The sequence below is a fragment of the Oncorhynchus nerka genome, linkage group LG2 (assembly GCF_034236695.1).
Source record: "Oncorhynchus nerka isolate Pitt River linkage group LG2, Oner_Uvic_2.0, whole genome shotgun sequence".
NCBI lineage: Eukaryota > Metazoa > Chordata > Actinopteri > Salmoniformes > Salmonidae > Oncorhynchus > Oncorhynchus nerka.
This window is the reverse complement of record NC_088397.1, coordinates 85814217-85835597: the sequence shown is the minus strand read 5'-3', so window position 1 is coordinate 85835597 and position 21381 is coordinate 85814217. Positions and strand designations below refer to the sequence as shown.

The window sequence follows — 21381 nt, the reverse complement described above, 5'->3', positions numbered from 1 at the left end:
CTGATTTGCCTCGTTAAATAAAGGTAAAACAAATCATTAATCAAAGAGAACATTTGCATAATGTTGACCAAAATCCTTCTCGCTCCATCGGGCTTCCTCTCATCACCAAATTTGGTAGTGAGTGGAAATGTCAACCGGATGCTTACATTTTTACGTCCGGTGAAATATCTGGCTCATTGTTCTGTGGGCATAGTCTATCATCACCAGCAGATGGCAATGTCAGGCACAATACATTGCTGATACACCTTTATAAGGGGAAGTGAAATAAATGTACATGCATTTCCTTTATTTTCAAAAAAATCTGTGTTTTGAGGTGAAATATGCAATTCATATTTAAATAAATGTAACCTATATGTAGAAGTAGTCCTAATTGTAATCCCATCCAACATCTGCATTGTAGGTTTATCAATTGTATTCTCTAATTTAGTTTGATATCGCCTGATTCTACTATTTTATAACATGTATCTTGTAAAATGATGTTAATGCGCCACCTGGTATTTTTTCATTTTCTTGCCTAGGAGGGATGCTCAACGAAGACACTGACCAATCAGCTCTCGAGAAGGTGGGTTACCTACCGCAGAAAGTTGCAGAGCGACATCACTGTTGGAGCACGGTTGCTTCGTTTGACAGCACAGGGCGACACTTTTGAACACCCCCCCCCCCAAAACGGCATTTTCGAGCTATTAAAAGAAGCAGGTGTGTACAAGTTGGCTATACAACATCTTCCAAAATATTCAGAGATGTTGGCGTGCACGGAGATGATCACCATGTGCCTTCAGTCGGCAAAACAGAAGCACCTTCGCGCTCAGCAGCAGCCACTGCGTAGCCACGTTAATGGACTTCCAATTTTCAAAGATGTAAGTAATCTCGTCTTCGCGCTGATTGTTTCTGATAGCAGTGCGCGGATCTATCAAGAAATTACAATTATTTATTTACCATTGAATGGTGTATATTCATTTAGGCTACAAGCATCTATATTTAGAAAGAAGGTAGCTAAATATGTATAGTTGCCCATTTCACATACACAATACAGAGCAATATTGTAAGCATGCATAACAACTATTGGGAATAATTTAACTGTGTGTGTGTGAGAGAGAGAGAGACTGTGTGTGTTTGAGGGATGTAGGGAGAGGTACAGCTGCTGCCTCTGCATGATAAATTAAGCCTTCTCAGCTGGAGTGATTTTGGGACTGCTGTGGGGACCCCCCCCTCCGAACACACACACACACACACCCTGTGGTAGGACAGAAAAGACTTGAGGCCAGTGTGTACAGTACAGTACTTTGCTGCAGAGATACTAGTGGTGCGTGGGTCAGCTGTTTGTTCAGGCACCCGCCTGCATTTGCTAATAACCCATCCGCAACCCCCGACTATATGTGATAAAGGGAAAATCTGAGGCCCACACCCGACCCTAAACCGCTAATATAGAAAATCAGCTGAAGGCTACAGTCAGAGACAATTTTTTGACGGGGGGTGCAGGATTTTGTGTTGTTGCCTGATTTAGATGTGTTTCTGCTTATACTGTAATTTCCAACATTTTGGTAAGCTATTTGTTAGTCAACTTGTCTATAATTATATACTTGCAGCTTCTCTTCTGTCAATATATGTTGCCCTAGAACAGCATTTCCCAAACTCGGTCCTGACCTAGAAGACTAAATAAACCCTAGCTCAACAGAATAATGTCATAAATTGATAGAACGAATGCTTCAATCAAAGGTGCTTCTTTAGGAACCGGGGATAAAATGCACTAATTCAAACAAAAAACTGGAAATGTTCAACAGACATCAGTTTGACCCAGTTGTAAGGAAATAAAAAGCTGTGAAAATGACCCAACGTTTTTCTAAGCTTTCAGTTGGGCTTCGGTGCATATTTTATGTGGTTGAAATACTATCAGTTTTTATGATGCTGATAAAATCACCTCTACAGACGGTCTTTAACTGCACATTCACATTCTCTCAAGATGCTGAAAGAAAGAAATCATATTTCTCCACTCCTGTTCCTGTGTCAAAATGTTGTCTACATTTGGTGTAGGCCTATCATTTCACTGCAGTAACTGCTTAATTCAGCAGGAGTTACTATTAAGGCTATGTGAGAGGTTATAGGACTACATTTGGTGTCCAGATTTCAGTTTCCATTTAACCCATCTGAACAGTAGGCTACAGTTCCCTGATGTGCCATGGGCCTATTTGAACTCCTCTTCTTGTGACTGTCAAATTTGCAGCTCGCAATCGTCACACAACAAAGCCTGCACTGCTATCATCCTCTTTTACCACTTCGCCAAAACTTCCCAAACCTTAGGCAACTTTTCTGTCCCTACCTACACTTTAACTCTCCATTTTGCAGCTTTTCTCTTATTGAATTAATCTCTGACATTGTCCTTTTTGCCTCCATGGATCGATCCACCCACCCACCCTTCATCCACACAGTATTTCATGACCCTAAACCCACCCGCGCTGCGGACTGCGGGTTATGAGTCAACCCACCCATCACTACCAGTGTGTACTGTACAGTGCGTTGCTACAGAAACCTGCAAGCTAACCCATTTCTCTAGTCCCTACCCATCACTACCAGTGTGTACTGTACAGTGTGTTGCTACAGAAACCTGCAAGCTAACCCATTTCTCTAGTCCCTACCCATCACTACCAGTGTGTACTGTACAGTGTGTTGCTACAGAAACCTGCAAGCTAACCCATTTCTCTAGTCTCTACCCATCACTACCAGTGTGTACTGTACAGTGTGTTGCTACAGAAACCTGCAAGCTAACCCATTTCTCTAGTCCCTACCCATCACTACCAGTGTGTACTGTACAGTGTGTTGCTACAGAAACCTGCAAGCTAACCCATTTCTCTAGTCCCTACCCATCACTACCAGTGTGTACTGTACAGTGTGTTGCTACAGAAACCTGCAAGCTAACCCATTTCTCTAGTCTCTACCCATCACTACCAGTGTGTACTGTACAGTGCGTTGCTACAGAAACCTGCAAGCTAACCCATTTCTCTAGTCTCTACCCATCACTACCAGTGTGTACTGTACAGTGTGTTGCTACAGAAACCTGCAAGCTAACCCATTTCTCTAGTCTCTATCCATCACTACCAGTGTGTACTGTACAGTGCGTTGCTACAGAAACCTGCAAGCTAACCCATTTCTCTAGTCCCTACCCATCACTACCAGTGTGTACTGTACAGTGTGTTGCTACAGAAACCTGCAAGCTAACCCATTTCTCTAGTCCCTACCCATCACTACCAGTGTGTACTGTACAGTGTGTTGCTACAGAAACCTGCAAGCTAACCCATTTCTCTAGTCCCTACCCATCACTACCAGTGTGTACTGTACAGTGCGTTGCTACAGAAACCTGCAAGCTAACCCATTTCTCTAGTCTCTACCCATCACTACCAGTGTGTACTGTACAGTGTGTTGCTACAGAAACCTGCAAGCTAACCCATTTCTCTAGTCTCTATCCATCACTACCAGTGTGTACTGTACAGTGTGTTGCTACAGAAACCTGCAAGCTAACCCATAGTCCCTACCCATCACACCCAGGTTGGTTGTCATTAGTGATGGGGGGGGAAATCATGATATACAATCTACATACAATACCTCATAATGACAAAGCAAAAACAGGACTTTAGAATTTTTTGCAAATGTATTAAAAATAAAAACTGATATCACATTTACTTAAGAATTCAGACCATTTACTCAGTATATTGTTGAAGCACCTTTGGCAGCGATTACAGCTTCAAGACTTCTTCGGAATGAGGCTACAAGTTTGGTACACCTGTATTTGTATTTCTTCCATTCTTCTCTGCAGATCCTATCAAGCTCTGTCAAGTTGGATGGGGAGCGTCGCTGCACAGAAATGTTCAGGTCTCTCCAGAGATGTTCGATCGGGTTCAAGTCCGGGCTCTGGCTGGGCCACTCAAGGACATTCAGAGACTTGTTACGAAGTCACTCCTGCGTTGTCTTGGCTGTGTGCTTAGGATCGTTGTCCTGTTGAAAAGTGAACCTTCGCCCCAGTCTGAGGTCTTGAGCACTCTGGAGGAGGTTTTCACCAAGGATCTCTCTGCACTTTGCTCCTTTCATCTTTCCCTCGATCCTGACTAGTTTCCCAGCCCATGCCGCTGAAAAACATCCCCACAGCATAATTCTGCCACCACCATGCTTCACTGTAGGGATGGTGCCAGGTTTCCTCCAGATGTGATGCTTGGCATTCTGACCAAAGAGTTCAATCTTGGTTTCATCAGACCAGAGAATATGGTTTCTCATGCTCGTGAGAGTCCTTTTAGGTGCCGTTTGTAAAACTCCAAGCAGGCTGTCATGTGCCTTTTACTGAGGAGTTGCTTCCGTCTGGCCACTCTACAATAGAGGCCTGATTGGTGGAGTGCTGCAGAGATAGTTGTCCTTCTGGAAGGTTCTAAAATCTCCACAGAGGAACTCAGGAGCTCTGTCAGAGTGACCATCAGGTTCTTGGTCACCTCTTTGACCAAGACCATTCCCCGATTGCTCAGTTTGGCTGGGCGGCCAGCTCTAGGAAGAGTCTTGGTGGTTCCAAACTTATTCCATTTAAGAATGATGGAGGCCACTGTGTTCTTTCCAAATCAATTGAATTTACCACAGGTAGACTCCGATCAAGTTGTAGAAACATCTCAAGGATGATCAATGGAAACAGAATGCTATGAGACTCGAAATTGAGCTCCGGTGCAAAGGGTCTGAATACTTATGTAAATAAAGTACAGTTGAAGTCGGAAGTTTACATACACCTTAGCCAAATACATTTAAACTCAGTTTTTCACAATTCCTGACATTTAATCCCAGTAAAAAATCCCCTGTCTTATGTCAGTTAGGATCACCACTTTATTTTAAGAATGTGAAATGTCAGAATAATAGTAGCGAGAATTATTTAGTTCAGCTTTTATTTCTTTCATCACATTCCCAGTGGGTCAGAAGTTTACATACACTCAATTAGTATTTGGTAGCATTGCCTTTAAATTATTTAACTTGGGTCAAATGTTTCAGTTAGCCTTCCACAAGCTTCCCACAAAACGTTGGGTAAATTTTGGTTCATTCCTCCTGACAGAGCTGGTGTAACTGAGTTAGGTTTGTAGGCCTCCTTGCTCACACATGCTTTTTCAGTTCTATGGGATTAAGGTCAGGGCTTTGTGATGGCCACTCCAATACCTTGACTTTGTTATCCTTAAGCCATTTTGCCACAACGTTGGAAGTATGCTTTGGTTCATTGTCCATTTGGAGGACCCATGTGCGATCAAGCTTTAACTTCCTGACTGATATCGTGAGATGTTGCTTCAATATATCCACATAATTTTCCTACCTCATGATGCCATCTATTTTGTGAAGTGCACCAGTCCCTCCTGTAGCAAAGCACACCCACAACATGATGCTGCCACCCCCCGTGCTTCACGGTTGGGATGGTGTTCTTCGGCTTGCAAGCATCCCCCTTTTTCTTCCAAACATAACGATGGTCAATATGGCCAAACAGTTATTTTTTTGTTTCATCAGACCAGAGGACATTTGTCCAAAAAGTAAAATCTTTGTCCCCATGTGCAAAAAGGGAAGGGGTCTGAATACTTTCCGAATGCACTGTATATATGTTGTTTTTGAAGGATCACTGCTTCCGTTGAGTGTCAACAACTCTGACAATCCCTTTGTACCTACTGTAGGCATGCACGAAAAGCTGTTTCAGGCAGAGCTAGACGCAATCAGAGATTTGAAGCAATTATGCAAAAGCTCCCTAGGAAGACTGCTAACATCCCAAAGCATCCCTTTAAATGCTAACAAACTGAAGCATCATAGTGTTTTCTATTGTCTGACAATCATGCATCCTTTGTTGGTTTGATTGTGAAAAGCTGTTTCTGCAGAGCTTGACGCAAGCTGAGATTTGAAGCAATTATGGAAAAGCTCCCTTGAAAGACTTCTGTTTACATCGGCTTGTAGAGTAACCTTGAGTACTAACACACTGAAGCTCGTGGTTTCTATTGGGTCGGTTGTACTGCATTGTTGGTTGGATGTTGTTGTTGGTTTGTTGTTTTTTTGGTTGGTTGGTTTTATTTGTTTGTTTCATGATCGTTACAGTGAGTCAGCATCTGTTCATTTGTGGATATCTCATTGATATACTGTAACACACTGACGTTCTGAGGTTTCTAACGTCTAGTTTTTATTGGATTCCTTGTTAGTTTCTTTGTTTCATCACAGTGAGTTGGGATCGGTTCATCGTGGATCATATCTTATTTATGTGACAGCAGCAATGCACTAACCTCAGGGAGAATAATGCATGCAGATAGATAAAAATCTATTACCTTTGCCATCATCTCCTTGTTTAAATTGCAGCTCAGAAGATAGATTTATCGAGATGCGTGCACTCCTGAGTCCTACCTGACAATACATACAGATGAACTTAGTGAATGGGAAATAGATTTTCTTTCACCCTCGAGAGATAAACAACCCAAACAGCGTGAGAGAATGTTTGGCTAATTAATTAGGTTGATACGTGGGTGAGCTGATATGAATATATTACATGTCTAAATCGTTCTGAGATATTTTGCCCTTGGAAATGTGTCATCTTATATGGCATTAGAAAATGTTAGCCTGTAACGAAGCCAAGGTTTATAAGTGGCGAAGCGAGCTACAATATGAAGTATTACAGTAACAAGCTAAATAGTTTCAAGATATGCTGGCATATACTGTATTTTTCCCTTGGCAACATACAAAAGTCAGTCTATGATAGCAATTGAAATTCATGGGAGTGTGAAGCTGTGCATAATGAAATTCTTATTTGTTATCTGAACACAACACTGCAGGCCAGACATAATCACGGTCTAAACTCCAATCTGAACACAACACTGCAGGCCAGACATAATCACGGTCTAAACTCCAATCTGAACACAACACTGCAGGCCAGACATAATCACGGTCTAAACTCCAATCTGAACACAACACTGCAGGCCAGACATAATCACGGTCTAAACTCCAATCTGAACACAACACTGCAGGCCAGACATAATCACGGTCTAAACTCCAATCTGAACACAGTAAGATACACCCTCAGATCTCAACTGCTTAAATTAAGCAGAAGTAGATGGAGAAGGATGACGCTTCAAAAGATTTCTCATCTGAAGGTTGATATCTTCTTCATTGACTGTGTATAGAATATGGGAGGTGTGGGTGTGTGTGTTTCCTTCCACTGAATAACCAAATGAGACAGTGAAGGTGATTATCCTCAGTCACTTACGGTGAAGGAGATCATCCTCAAGTCACTTGGGCACCTATTTAGACTCTTTCAGCCTGAGGTCTGACCTGATGCCAGTCTCCTCCTCCCAACCCGAGGCCGGTCTCCTCCTCCCAACCCGAGGCCGGTCTCTTCCTCCCAACCCGAGGCCGGTCTCCTCCTCCCAACCCGAGGCCGGTCTCCTTCTCCCAACCCGAGGCCGGTCTCCTTCTCCTTATAGAAAACCGTGTCAAAAGGACACATGGTTCTTACTGGCTTAACACCTGCTGACATGCCATCTGAAACAGAGACGCTCTGGGAAGCAAGGCTGACCTTTATCTGCACATTGTAAATGATGCATTATCCTCTCAGAACACTGGAGTAAAATACTGGGCCGTGCAACTTAGACAATCTCAGAGCTGTCTAGGAGCAAATGCCAAGTAGATCATGTTTAGACAGATAGGAGAATGTGTGCGGACAGTTATATTTAATAGGCTTCTTTCATGCATTTTCTTTCAATCCTGAGGTAGTAGACAGGAAAGCGCATTTCAGCTGACAGCAATATACATGTGTTCCTTTCACTATCAAGTTTTCATTGAAGTGTAAAAAATATGTCTTCAGATCCCAATTTCTTGTGTCATCTTTCATTCAGACAAGCAAAATTAATAATGGGAATGTATTTCGATCATAGTAAACACAAGAGTACGACTTATCGGCCAGTCAAATCTAATCAAGCCAAATTTCATTTGTCAGATGCTCCGAATACAACAGGTGTACCAGGAAATGCTTACTTACAAGCCCTTAACTCTTAAAGATCTCCACAGATCGGTGTCCCACCTACGGGATGGTTGAGCAAATGTGCGCTAATGTGATTAATATGACGTTGTAACTAAGGAAGGAACAGTGATGCCAAAACGTTGGTAAATACCCATTAAATTGCTAGGAGATTATATATGGAGTGTGCGACTTTCTTTATTTTGATAGTTTATAGTTGTAAGTAACAAGGACATTTCCCAGGATATAGACAAATCTTCTGTGGGCAGAAAGCTTACATTCTTGTTTACAGTAGCTATTACAGTGAAAACATACCATGCTATTGTTTGAGGAGAGTCCACAGTTATGTACTTGAAAATGTATATATAGACCAATTAGTCATATTTGGGCAGACTTGATACAACATTCTGAACAGAAATTCAATGGTTCATTGGATCAGTCTAACACTTTGCACATACACTGCTGCCATCTAGTGTCCATAATATAAATTGCACCTAGAGTCCTAAGTCAGATAATGGCCTTTCTTTTGCATTTCAAAGATGATGGAACAAAAAAAACATGCCTTTTTGCTTTGTATTATCTTTTACCAGATCTAATGTCTTATGTTTTCCTACATTAATCCCACATTTCCACAAACTTCAAAGTGTTTCCTTTCAAATGGTATCAAGAATATGCATTTTATGTGAAAATTGAAAAAAAGGCGTCCGATCCTTAAGAGGTTTTAACCAACAATGCAGGTTTAAGAAAATATTTACAAAATAAACTAAAAGTAAAAAGTAACACAATAAAATAACAATAACGAGGCAATATACAGAGAGTACCGGTACCGAGTCAATTTGCGGGGGTACAGGTTAGTCGAGGTAATTTGTACATGTAGGTAGGGGTAAAGTGATAAGACAATAAACAGCGAGTAGTAACAGTGTAATAACAAAGGGGTGGGGGGGTGGGTGTCAGTGCAAATAGTCCAGGTGGCCATTTGATAGATTTTTCAGCAGTCTTATGGCTTGGGGGTAGAAGCTGTTAAGGAGCCTTTTGGACCTAGACTTGGCGCTCCAGTATTGCTTGCCGTGCGGTAGCAGAGAGAACAGTCTATGACTTGGGTGACTGGGATCTTTGACAATTTTTTGGGGCCTTCCTCTAACATCACCTAGAATAGAAGTCCTGGATGGCAGGAAGCTTTGCCCCAGTGAAATACTGGGCTGTACGCACTACCCCCTGTAGCGCCTTACGATTGGATGCCGAGCAGTTGCCATACCAGGCGGTGATGCAACCGGTCAGGATGCTCTCGATGGTGCAGCTGTAGAATTGTTTTTTAGGGGACCCATGCCAAATCTTTTCAGTCTCCTGAGGGGGAAAAGGCGTTGTGCCCTCTTCACGACTGTCTTGGCGTGTTTGGACCATGATAGTTTGTTGTTGATGTGGATACCAAGGAACTTGAAACTCTCGATCCCCTACAATATAGCCCCGTCAATGTGAATGGGGGCGTGTTCTGATCCACTTGCAGAGGGAGGTGTTTAGTCCCAGGGTCCTTAGCTTAGTAATGAACTTCGTGGGCACTATGGTGTTGAACGCTGAGCTGTAGTCAATGAACAGCATTCTCACATAGGTGTTCCTTTTGTCCAGGTGGGAAAGGGCAGTGTGGAGTGCGATTGAGATTGCATCATCTGTGGATCTGTTGGGGCGGTATGCGAATTGGAGTGGGTCTAGGGTTTCCGGGATGATGGTGTTGATGTGAACCCTGACCAGCCTTTCAAAGCACTTCATGGCTATCGACGTAAGTGCTAAGCTTTCTTGGGTGCAGGGACTATGGTGGTCCACTTGAAACATGTACGGTACCAGTCACACCTACTCATTTCAGGGTTTTTCTTTATTCTTACTATTTTCTACATTGTAGAATGATAGTGAAAACATCAAAACTATGAAATAACACATATGGAATCAAAATATTTTTTGTTTGAGATTCTTCAAAGTAGCCACCCTTTGCCTTGATGATTTTTTTTGCACACTCTTGGCATTCTCTTGGCATTCTCTCTTGCTCACATCGGCTACGGACAGAGTGATCACACAGCCGTCCGGAACAGCTGGTGCTCTCATGCATGCTTCAGTGTAGCTTGCCTCGAAGCGAACATAAAAGGCATTTAGCCGTTCTGGTAGGCTCGTGTCACTGGGCTGCTCGCGACTGGGTTTCCCTTTGTAGCCAGTAGTAGTTTCCAAGCCCTGCCACATCCGACGAGCATCAGAGCCGGTGTAGTCGGATTCAACCTTAATCCTGTATTGACGCTTTGACTGTTTGATGGTTTGTCTGAGGGCATAGAGGGATTACTTATAAGTGTCTTGATTAGAGTCCCGCTCCTTGAAAGTGGCAGCTCTAGCCTTTAGCTCAATGCGGATGTTGCCTGTAATCCATGGCTTCTGGATTGGATATGTACATATGGTCACTGAGGGGACGACGTCGATGTACTTATTGTCGATGTACTTATTGATGAAGCCGTTGACTGAGGTGGTTTACTCCTCAATGCCATTGGATGAATCCAAGAACATATTCCAGTCTGTGCTAGCAAAACAGTCCTGTAGTTTAGCATCCGCGTCATCTGACCACTTCTGTATTGAGCGAGTCACTGGTACTTCCTGATTTTAGTTTTTGCTTGTTAGCAGGAATCAGGAGGATAGCATTATGGTCAGATTTGCCAAATGGCGTGTGAGGGAGAGCTGTATGCGTCTCTGTGTGTGGAGTAAAGGTGGTCTAAAGTGTTTCCCTCTGGTTGCACATGTGAGATGCTGGTGTAAATTAGGTGAAACTGATTTAAGTTTGCCTGCATTACAGTGCCGCTTCTGAATGAGCATTTTCTTGTTTGCTTATGGCCTTATACAGCTCATTGAGTGCGGTCTTAGTGCCAGCATTGGTTTGTGGTGGTAAATAGACGGCTACGAAAATACAGATGAAAACCCTCTTGGTAGATAGTGTGGTCTACAGCTTATCATAAGGTACTCTACCTCAGGCGAGCATTACCTTGAGACTTCCTTAATATTAGAGATTGCGCACCAGCTGTTATTGACAAACACCACCACCTCTCATCTTACCCGACGTAGCTGTTCTGTCCTGCCGATGCACGGAAAACCCTATCAACTTCCACGACGCTGTGAAACATAAGATATTACAGTTTTTAATGTCCCGTTGGTAGGATAGTCTCGAACGGATCTCATCCACTTTATTTTTCAGTGATTGCATGTTGGCTAATAGAACGGATGGGTTACCCACTCACTAACGAGTTCTCACAAAGCACCCGGATCTCAGCCCCCTGTATCTTTTGTCTTTTCATCATGCGAATGTCGGGGATTTGGGCCTGGCATAGGAGAAACGGTATATCCTTCGCATCAGACTCATTAAAGAAAAAGTCTTTGTCCAGTTCGAGGTGAGTCATCGCTGTTCTGACATCCAGAACCTATTTTTGGTCATAAGAGACGGTAGCAGCAACATTATGTACAAAATAAGTTACAATGCGAAAAAAACACACAAAATAGCACAATTGGTTTTGTAACCGTAAAACGGTAGCCATCCCCTCCAGCGCCATTATGATCAGACATCCGTCCAAAGTAGAACAAATTAGTGTTTGATTATTGTTCATACTATTTGACACGGTCAACTGGTCTGGGGCTATTTACGTTACAAATAGATATTGACAGCAGGTGGCATAGTTGAAAATCCTGAGCTTGTTGACTTCTGAAAGGTGCACAATGCATCTCAGAAAAGGTCCTAGGAATCCTATTAAAACCTGTTTTAATACTACGAAAACTCCCAGCTCAGAGTAGGTTTTAGGTTCATGCTAAGACACTGCTAAAACTCAAACTCTCAGCCAGATGTAAAATCAATTCATAAAAGTTTATCTTAGCTGGTAATCGCGACAATTTGAGGTAACGCAAAGAAAAGATCATTATGACTCTCATTGACATTGTTGCAAATTATGGTGAATAACCAATAGCGAGGAGGCTTTGCCAGCTTTGACCTCTACTGTACACTTCAGACAAACGCAGGGAATGTGACTGTACATCAAATGTTGCAATGGTAAAATGTTTGATCAAATTTTCACCTGATATGATCACTTTGCTTACTATTAATTATTGCCTAATTTTCACCTGACATGATCACTTTGCCAAATTTTAATTCATGTGCCTAATATGTTGGCACGAATAACTTTTTTTTTTTTTAATTTTAATTTGACCAATTCTGATGGTTGTAAAAAGTGGATATATTTTGATAATATTACCATTATATCAACACACTCGTCACTCCCGTTTAAGAACTCTAAATCGCTTTGGCACAGGAAGCATCAAGTCACTTGCCAATAATGTTGCATTAAATGTTTGAAAGGTCTATCATTTTCATCGAAAACAATTAAAGTTAACATGAACCTCTAAATGCCTTCAATTGACCCATTTTTATAGGCATACCCAATTTAGGCTCTTTTAAAAAAAAAATTTACAACGTCATATTTTACTCCAAATCAATAACTTGAAGTAGCATGATATAGGTTAATTTAAGTAATTTAAAGAAAAATACGTGATTATTTAGTAGCCCAGTGGTTATAAGCATGGCTATTTGGGCATATCATGTGAAATCAGGCCTCATGTGAAATCATTGTCAAAAGCGCAAGAGAAACTGTTGCATGTACAGATGTCGGATCTTAATTTGAGCCAGTTTGGAAATGTGAATTATTATGTGGATTATAGTTCATGGACATTTTTGTAGGGGTTGACACATTTGACACAAGTCGGAAATGTCAGAGTGGAAATTACAAACTTCAGAAGCCTTTTTAAACCTCAAATACACTACACGTTTTAAATGTCCTGCATTTCAGGAAAGTTCTCCTGCAACAGTGGCGCAGGAACCACTGACTTTAAAAATGTATCAAGTCACTTGCTGTTAACTCTTAACTGGTTAGGACAGCTCACGAGGAGCTCTAAGTGTCTGTCGACAAGGTGTGACTATTATGCCTAAAATGGATTCATGCATAGCTTTTATTTCTACCCATAGGAGTAGAATGTCTCTACTCTTAGCACTTATGATCAATTGTCTACTCTGAGGCGATTTGTGGACACAGCCCCTGATGTCTAAGGCCATTAGTCTTCACTTATCACCAGTGATGGAGAAATCAGTTTGAGGATGAGCAATTGCTTGCCAAATGTAATAGATTGAGTTAGTTTTGATTTGTTCACAAGGTAATCCTATGACTAAATGCCCAGACAAGTGGATGTACACATTTCTCTGTATGCTTGTTTCCTTGTTATGGTACCTCATTCAAAAAGGATTGGAATAGCTTGCCTATGAAATGCTCTATGGGCATAAAAGATGACCAGAGCTCCTGGGAACTGTCTTTTTGATGAATTACCCTGATTTGAAATAGCTTTTAGAGAAAGCCTATTGTGACGCTTTGTTAAAAGCTGTACCTAAAATGTTTCCCTTTTTATTTCAGATTTTCCGCCGTGCTGACAAGAATGGTGAGTAGACAACAACTCTACTTGTCAAGCGATGATTCATTTTGTCTCATGTGAATTTGTCGTTTTCTCATTCACCCTATTCCATTTCTAAAGTATCGTCCTCACACAGGATACCATTTATGGGGGAATATGCAGTTGTTGTTATGTTTTGTTCAATCAAAGAGCCAAATGACTCGCATGAAGGAAACAAGTGAGCCTCAAGTGAGGCTTTTCTCTCTTCACACTTCAGTGCGTCCCACTTTCCTTGCCCAATTAAAACCCTGGCAAGGAGGAGGAATATTGCTTTGACTGCAGAAAATGTGTCTCGGAAACAATGTAGGCTACAGTAGCTTACTATCAGACATTCTGTTGAGTTGGTACAGAAACCAATCAATTGGAATGGAAGTCTATTCTCATGATGGCATTTGAATAAAGGTTTGGATTTCATATGTAGAGCCAACTTCTCTCCATGATATACTGATTGGTGAACAATTACTGGTAATCCAATCAAAGCTAGTCCAATCACAGCTAATCCATTCATAACACAGGAGTGTTTCCTGGCCAGGTCACATGATCAGGGAAAAAACTTCTGGGCTCTATCTCAATTTGTCTTTCCACAATTCCTCACATCCTATCTCCTAACCTCCTTCTCAGCCATATGGAAAAGAAGGTTCAAGTTCCCCCCGTCAAACCTTCTTCTTCAATATGTTTTGAAACTTGATAGTTTGGTCTGGGATGCTATTGAATATATTGATGCTGCAGTATTAACTGTAGTATATGGGCAATGAATATTGGTTAAAGGGGCAATCTGGGATTGGTACATACAGTACCAGTCAAAAGTTTGGACATACATACTCATTCAAGGGTTTTTCTTTATTTTTACTATTTTCTGCATTGTAGAATACTAGTGAAGACATCACAACTATGAAATAACACATGGAATCATCTAGTAACCAAAAAAGTGTTAAACAAATCAAAATATATTTTATATTATACCTTGATGACAGCATTGCACATTTTTGGCATTCTCTCAACCAGCTTTTCCAACTGTCTTGAAGGAGTTCCCACATATGCTGAGCACTTGTTGGATACATTTCCTTCACTCTGTGGTCCAAATCATCCCAAACCATCTCCAATTGGGTTGAGGTCGGGTGACTGTGGAGGCCAGGTCATCTGATGCAGCGCTCATCACTCTCCTTATTGGTCAAATAGCCCTTACACAGCCTGGAGGTTGAAAAACAAATGATAGTGGGACTAAGTGCAAACCAGATGGGATGGTGTATCACTGCAGAATGCTGTGGTAGCCATGCTGGTTAAGTTTGCCTTGAATTCTAAATAAATCACTGACAGTGTCACCAGCAAAACACCCCCACACCATCACACCTCCTCCTCTATGCTTCACTGTGGAAACCACACATGCGGAGATCATCAGCTCACCTACTCTGTGTCTCTCAAAGACACTGCGGTTCGAACCAAAAATCTCAAATTTGGACTCATCAGACCAAAAGACAGATTTCCACCAGTCTAATGTCCATTGCTCGTGTTTCTTGGCCCTTGCACATCTCTTCTTCATATTGGTGCCCTTTTGTACTGGTTTCTTTGCAGCAATTTGACCATGAAGGTCTGATTTACGCAGTCTTCTCTGAACAGTTGATGTTGAGGTGTCTGTTACTTGAACTATGTGAAGCATTTATTTGGGCTGCAATTTCTGAAGCTGGTAACTCTAATGAACTTATCCTCTGCAACAGAGGTAGGTCTTCCTTTCCTGTGGTGGTCCTCATGAGAGCCAATTTCATTATAGCGCTTGATGGTTTTTGCAACTGCACAAGTTCTTGACATTTTCCAGATTGAGTGGCCTTCATGTCTTAAAGTAATAATGGACTGCTGTTTCTCTTTGCTTATTTGAGTTGTTCTTGCCATAATATGGACTTGGTCTTTTACCAAATAGGGTTATCTTCTGTATACCACCCCTACCTTGTCACAACACAACTGATTGACTCAAACGCATTAAAAAGGAAAGAAATTCCACTATTTAACTTTTAACAAGGTACACCTGTTAATTTAAATGCTTTCCAGGTGACTACCTCATGAAGCTGGTTGAGAGAATGCCAAGAGTGCCAAGCTGTCATCGAGGCAAAGGGTGGCTACTTTGAAGAATCTCAAATATAAAATATATTTTCATTTGTTAGTATGTTTGAGTGCACATTTAGCCCACTGCTTAAATAATTTGTTCGTAACACTTACATTTCACTCAGAATGCCGAATATTCAATCAATTAATAACATTTGTTTTATAACGTCCTTTTTACATCAGCAGTTGTCACAAAGTGCTATACAGAAACCCAGCATAAAACCCAAAAGGGAAAGCAATGCAGATGCAGAAGCACAGTGGCTAGGAAATACTCCCTAGAAGGCAGGAACCTAGGAAGAAACGTAGAAAGGAACCAGGCTCGAGGGGTGGCAAGTCCTCTTCTGGCTGTGCAGGGTGGAGATTTCTGTTCAAGTGAGTGTCGTCGAAATGTATCATTATTTCTCACTGTCAGAGGATGAATATCTTATGGACTCTGCAACAGTGGCGCTCTCTGCTTGGCCTTGAAGACTGTTGTCTGTAGGAGTATGCTGAGGTTACACCTAGTCGCTGTTTTAACATTTTAGGATTGGGGTGGGGAAGCTGCTCCTAGATCAGTACGTAGGGGAAACGTCACACCCGAAGCGTTGAATGTATGTCTCCCATAGGTTTTATTACATACCACAATCAGCTGTGTCAACTAATAGCTGTCATCCGCCTATTCGATTGATGTCTTTTCGTCAATAAAATTACAACAACATGTCAATCTGGATGTCCTTATGAAGACTTTCCCTCCAAGCATAGCAATAATGTAATATAATTAGATATGAGTAAATTGACGAGTAAATTGAATGGTGGGAGGAATGAGTCAGGACAATATTATTCGAAAGCTACTTCTCTGCTATGCCACATGTTCCTGCTCTGCAAAATGACATCTTATTACTTTGGCCAGATTCAACAGTCCACCAGATGCTAACCTCAACTCAATCTCTGTATCTGTCTCTCTCCCCTTCTCTCTCTCGCTCTCTCCCCTTCCTTCCTTCTTCCTCTCTCTCTCCATTCTACATTTTCTCTCCCTTTCGCTCCCTCTCTCTTATCCCCCTCTTTCTTTGTCTCTTTCCTCTCTCTTTCCACAGTTGACAGACTTTCAGTGAGGCTTACTGGTACTGTTGTTGTGCACGCTTTGTGGGCATCTGTTGATGTAATCTGACAGGGCAGATTGGAGGGAGGGTGAATGTATGGCCATTGGAAAGTAGCGAGAGGAGGAGAGTGGCCAGGCTTGATAGGCATCGTTCTGACTAAGACTGAGCTTGAGTCACTCCCTGATTTAGCTTGAGGCTAAAATGACAGGACAGTTAAATCATAGCTTATGTAGGACCAGGATTTTTTTCCTAACCATATTTAGGGCCAGGAGGTTTTCCTAACCGTGGTCAGGTCATCATGTATACTGTAGGTTTCATAAATTGACAAGCAGGGCACTGTTAATTTAAGCACAATCAAGCCATGACAGGTGTAATATTATCATCTTACAATGAGTGTTACACAATGTTCCAAAGGCCTTGTGTTAGTTCCTGCATCACTGATATAATTAAATATAATGAAAGTTGAAATGGTGCCAAGTCAGAGTAAGAGAGTATGAACTGCACAATACAGTGAAAGATAAGGCAATGATCTACAGATCCATTCACAAGGGATTGCTGTCTTCTTCTGTCAAGTAAGGTACATTCCTATTGAGGACTTTCATCCCACAACAGGCGACTCAATCGCTTTTCCTTCGTTCTGACACATCAGTAATAATGGATGAAATAAGCCGTAGGCATGGCAATAATATGTCCTGGAACGACCTAGAGGAGCAACACATTTTAGTAAGCCATTTTAACTCAGAACTGTCAGAGAAGTGAACAAGCTCCCAGTAGTCACCATTAGGCTGCCAAAGAGCAAGGCATCAAATCTGGTGGCATGACAGCGAAACTTGGGAGGTCTCCAATCCCCTCATCGAAATGAAAGAAGGTCAGAGTCAGATGATGAAGGCACATGTACAGTGGGGCAAAAAAGTATTTAGTCAGCCACCAATTGAGGAAGTTATCCCACTTAAAAAGATGAGAGAGGCCTGTAATTTTCATCATAGGTACACTTCAACTATGACAGACAAAATGAGAAAAAAAATCCAGAAAGTCACATTTTAGGATTTTTTTAATGAATTTATTTGCAAATTATGGTGGAAAAAAGGTATTTGGTCAATAACAAAAGTTTATCTCAATACCTTGTTATATACCCTTTGTTGGCAATGACAGAGGTCAAACGTTTTCTGTAAGTCTTCACAAGGTTTTCACACACTGTTGCTGGTATTTTGGCCCATTCCTCCATGCAGATCTCCTCTAGAGCAGTGATGTTTTGGGGCTGTTGCTGGGCAACATGGATTTTCAACTCCCTCCAAAGATTTTCTATGGGGTTGAGATCTGGAGACTGGCTAGGCCACTCCAGGACCTTGAAATGCTTCTTACGAAGCCACTTCTTCGTTGCCCGGGCGGTGTGTTTGGGATCATTGTCATGCTGAAAGACCCAGCCACGTTTCATCTTCAATGCCCTTGCTGATGGAAGGAGGTTTTCACTCAAAATCTCAGGATACATGGCCCCATTCATTCTTTCCTTTACACGGATCAGTCGTCCTGGTCCCTTTGCAGAAAAACAGCCCCAAAGCATGATGTTTCCACCCCCATGCTTCACAGTAGGTGTGGTGTTCTTTGGATGCAACTCAGCATTCTTTGTCCTCCAAACACGACGAGTTGAGTTTTTACCAAAAAGTTCTATTTTGGTTTCATCTGACCATATGACATTCTCCCAATCTTCTTCTGGATCATCCAAATGCTCTCTAGCAAACTTCAGACGGGCCTGGACATGTACTGGCTTAAGCAGGGGAACACGTCTGGCACTGCCGGATTTGAGTCCCTGGCGGCGTAGTGTGTTACTGATGGTAGGCTTTGTTACTTTGGTCCCAGCTCTCTGCAGGTCATTCACTAGTCACTAGGTGTGGTTCTGTGATTTTTGCTCACCGTTCTTGTGATCATTTTTACCACATGGGGTGAGATCTTACGTGGAGCCCCAGATCGAGGGAGATTATCAGTGGTCTTGTATGTCTTCCATTTCCTAATAATTGCTCCCACAGTTGATTTCTTCAAACCAAGCTGCTTACCTATTGCAGATTCAGTCTTCCCAGCCTGGTGCAGGTCTACAATTTTGTTTCTGGTGTCCTTTGACAGCTCTTTGGTCTTGGCCATAGTGGAGTTTGGAGTGTGACTGTTTGAGGTTGTGGACAGGTGTCTTTTATACTGATAACAAGTTCAAACCGGTGCCATTAATACAGGTAACGAGTGGAGGACTGAGGAGCCTCTTAAAGAAGAAGTTACAGGTCTGTGAGAGCCAGAAATCTTGCTTGTTTGTAGGTGACCAAATACTTATTTTCCACCATAATTTGCAAATAAATTCATTAAAAATCCTACAATGTGATTTTCTGGATTTTTCTTTCTCATTTGGTCTGTAATAGTTGAAGTGTACCTATGATGAAAATTACAGGCCTCTCATCTTTTTAAGTGGGAGAACTTGCACAATTGGTGGCTGACTAAATACTTTTTTGCCCCACTGTATATTATCTACAACAACATGTACGAGAACAAGCTCTCCTAGAACAACAGGTACTAGAACAACATCTCCTAGTACAGCATCTCCTAGTACAGCATCTCCTAGAACAACATCTACTTGAACATCGTGTACTGGAACAACATGTACTGGAACAACATGTACTGGAACAACATGTACTGGAACAACATGTACTGGAACAACATGTACTGGAACAACATGTACTTGAACAACATGTACTGGAACAACATCCCCTAGAACATCATGTGCTGGAACAACATGTACTAGAAGATCATGCACTGGAACAACATCTACTTGAACAACATGTACTGGACCAACATGTACTGGACCAACATGTACTGGAACAACATGTACTGGACCAACATGTACTGGAACAACATGTACTGGAACAACATCTCCTAGAACATCATGTACTGGAACAACATCTACTAGAACATCACGTACAGGAACAACATGTACTGGAACAACATCTCCTAGAACATCATGTACTGGAACAACATCTACTAGAACATCATGTACTGGAACAACATCTCCTAGAACAACATCTACTTGATCAACATGTACTTGAACAACATGTACTAGAACAACATCTCCTAGAACATCATGTACTGGAACAACATCTCCTAGACCATTATGTACTGGAACAACATCTCCTAGAACATTATGTACTGGAACAACATTTACTGGAATTGGAACATCATGTACTAAAACAACATGTACTAGAACACCATCTACTGGAACAACATGTACTAGAACAACATACACTGGAACAACATCTCATGGAACAACATCTACTAGAACAACATCTACAAGAACAACATGTACTGGTACTGCAACAACATGTACTGCAACATCATCTCCTAGAACAACATGTACTGGAAAAACATCTACTAGAACAACATCTACTAGAACAACATCTACTAGAACATCATGTACTGGAAATGGAACAACATCTACTGGAACAACATCTCCTAGAACAACATCTACTAGAACATCATGTACTGGAAATGGAACAACATCTACTGGAACAACATGTACTGGAACAACATGTACTAGAACATCATGTACTGGAACTGGAACAACATCTACTAGAACAACATCTCTGAGAACAACATGTACTGGAACAACATCTCCTAGACCATTATGTACTGGAACAACATGTACTAGAACATCATGTACTGGAACAACATCTACTGGAACAACGTACTGGAACAACACGTACTGGAATTGGAACATCATGTACTAAAACATGTACTAGAACAACATCTACTGGAACATGTACTAGAACAACATACACTGGAACAACATCTCCTGGAACAACATCTCCTAGAACAAAATCTCCTAGAACAACATGTACTGCAACAACATTTACTAGAACAACATCTACTGGAACAACATCTCCTAGAACAACATCTACTAGAACATCATGTACTGGAACTGGAACAACATCTACTGGAACAACATGTACTGGAACAACATGTACTGGAACAACATCTCCTAGAACAACACTTACTGGAACAACATGTACTAGATTAAGTGTGTTTCCTACTATTTGATCCTGTTTTTGAAAAAAATAACTATAAAAAAAAGTGCAGACAGACAGCCTCCCATTGTTTTCTAGATCAAGCATCACAATGTTGTACCATATTTCCTGCATATCTACTTCGTATTATAACCTTTAGCCTGTTCTTCTTACTGCTGATCTGCACAAAGCCACTGACTGCATCAGATAGGACCGCTTTGAACAAAGAACCTTTTCATTATGTAAAAATGTCCCTCTTCCTATTACCACAACGAAGTTGTAAGCAATGTCTTTGGATCTGTTTGATGTAGCTTGTATAAGTGTATTAGCCGTTTGGTTTGGTTGGGTCGTCGTTTGGTTGGGTCGTCGTTAGCTATTTCAGGTGAAAGGAGGTCGCGGTAAAGGCCTTGCTCCCAGCCAGCGCATTACAAATTCAGAACAGCCATGATGAGGTCTGAGACGGATCCTAGCCAAACAGATGGTCCTCAAATTTGCCCTTGAAATGAGGCGAATCAACTGTCTGGAACTTCTGGCATATTGAATTATATTCATTGTTACCTTGTCGTGTGCAATTTGGCCAGATTGCTGGAAAGCAGCTCTGACAGTTCTTTTTGATTGTTTGGATCATAGACAGAATGATTCTGACTTCTATGGTTTGTGTATGGTT

At 41.6% G+C, this 21381-nt stretch overlaps 1 protein-coding gene across 3 annotated transcripts in view; it reads left to right on the top strand.

Annotated features, from left to right (window-relative positions):
* The first annotated feature begins 522 nt into the window (after window positions 1-522).
* Window positions 523-21381, top strand: part of necab3 (N-terminal EF-hand calcium binding protein 3) — a 57329-nt gene continuing 36470 nt past the window's right edge. For 2 of the 3 annotated variants that reach the window (XM_029684688.2, XM_029684679.2), the window contains exons 1-2: window positions 569-857; window positions 13465-13489. In XM_029684688.2, the coding sequence (XP_029540548.1) occupies window positions 741-857; window positions 13465-13489 (142 nt within the window). In that variant the 5' untranslated portion in view covers window positions 569-740. The other variant, XM_029684696.2, reaches the window with a different exon arrangement.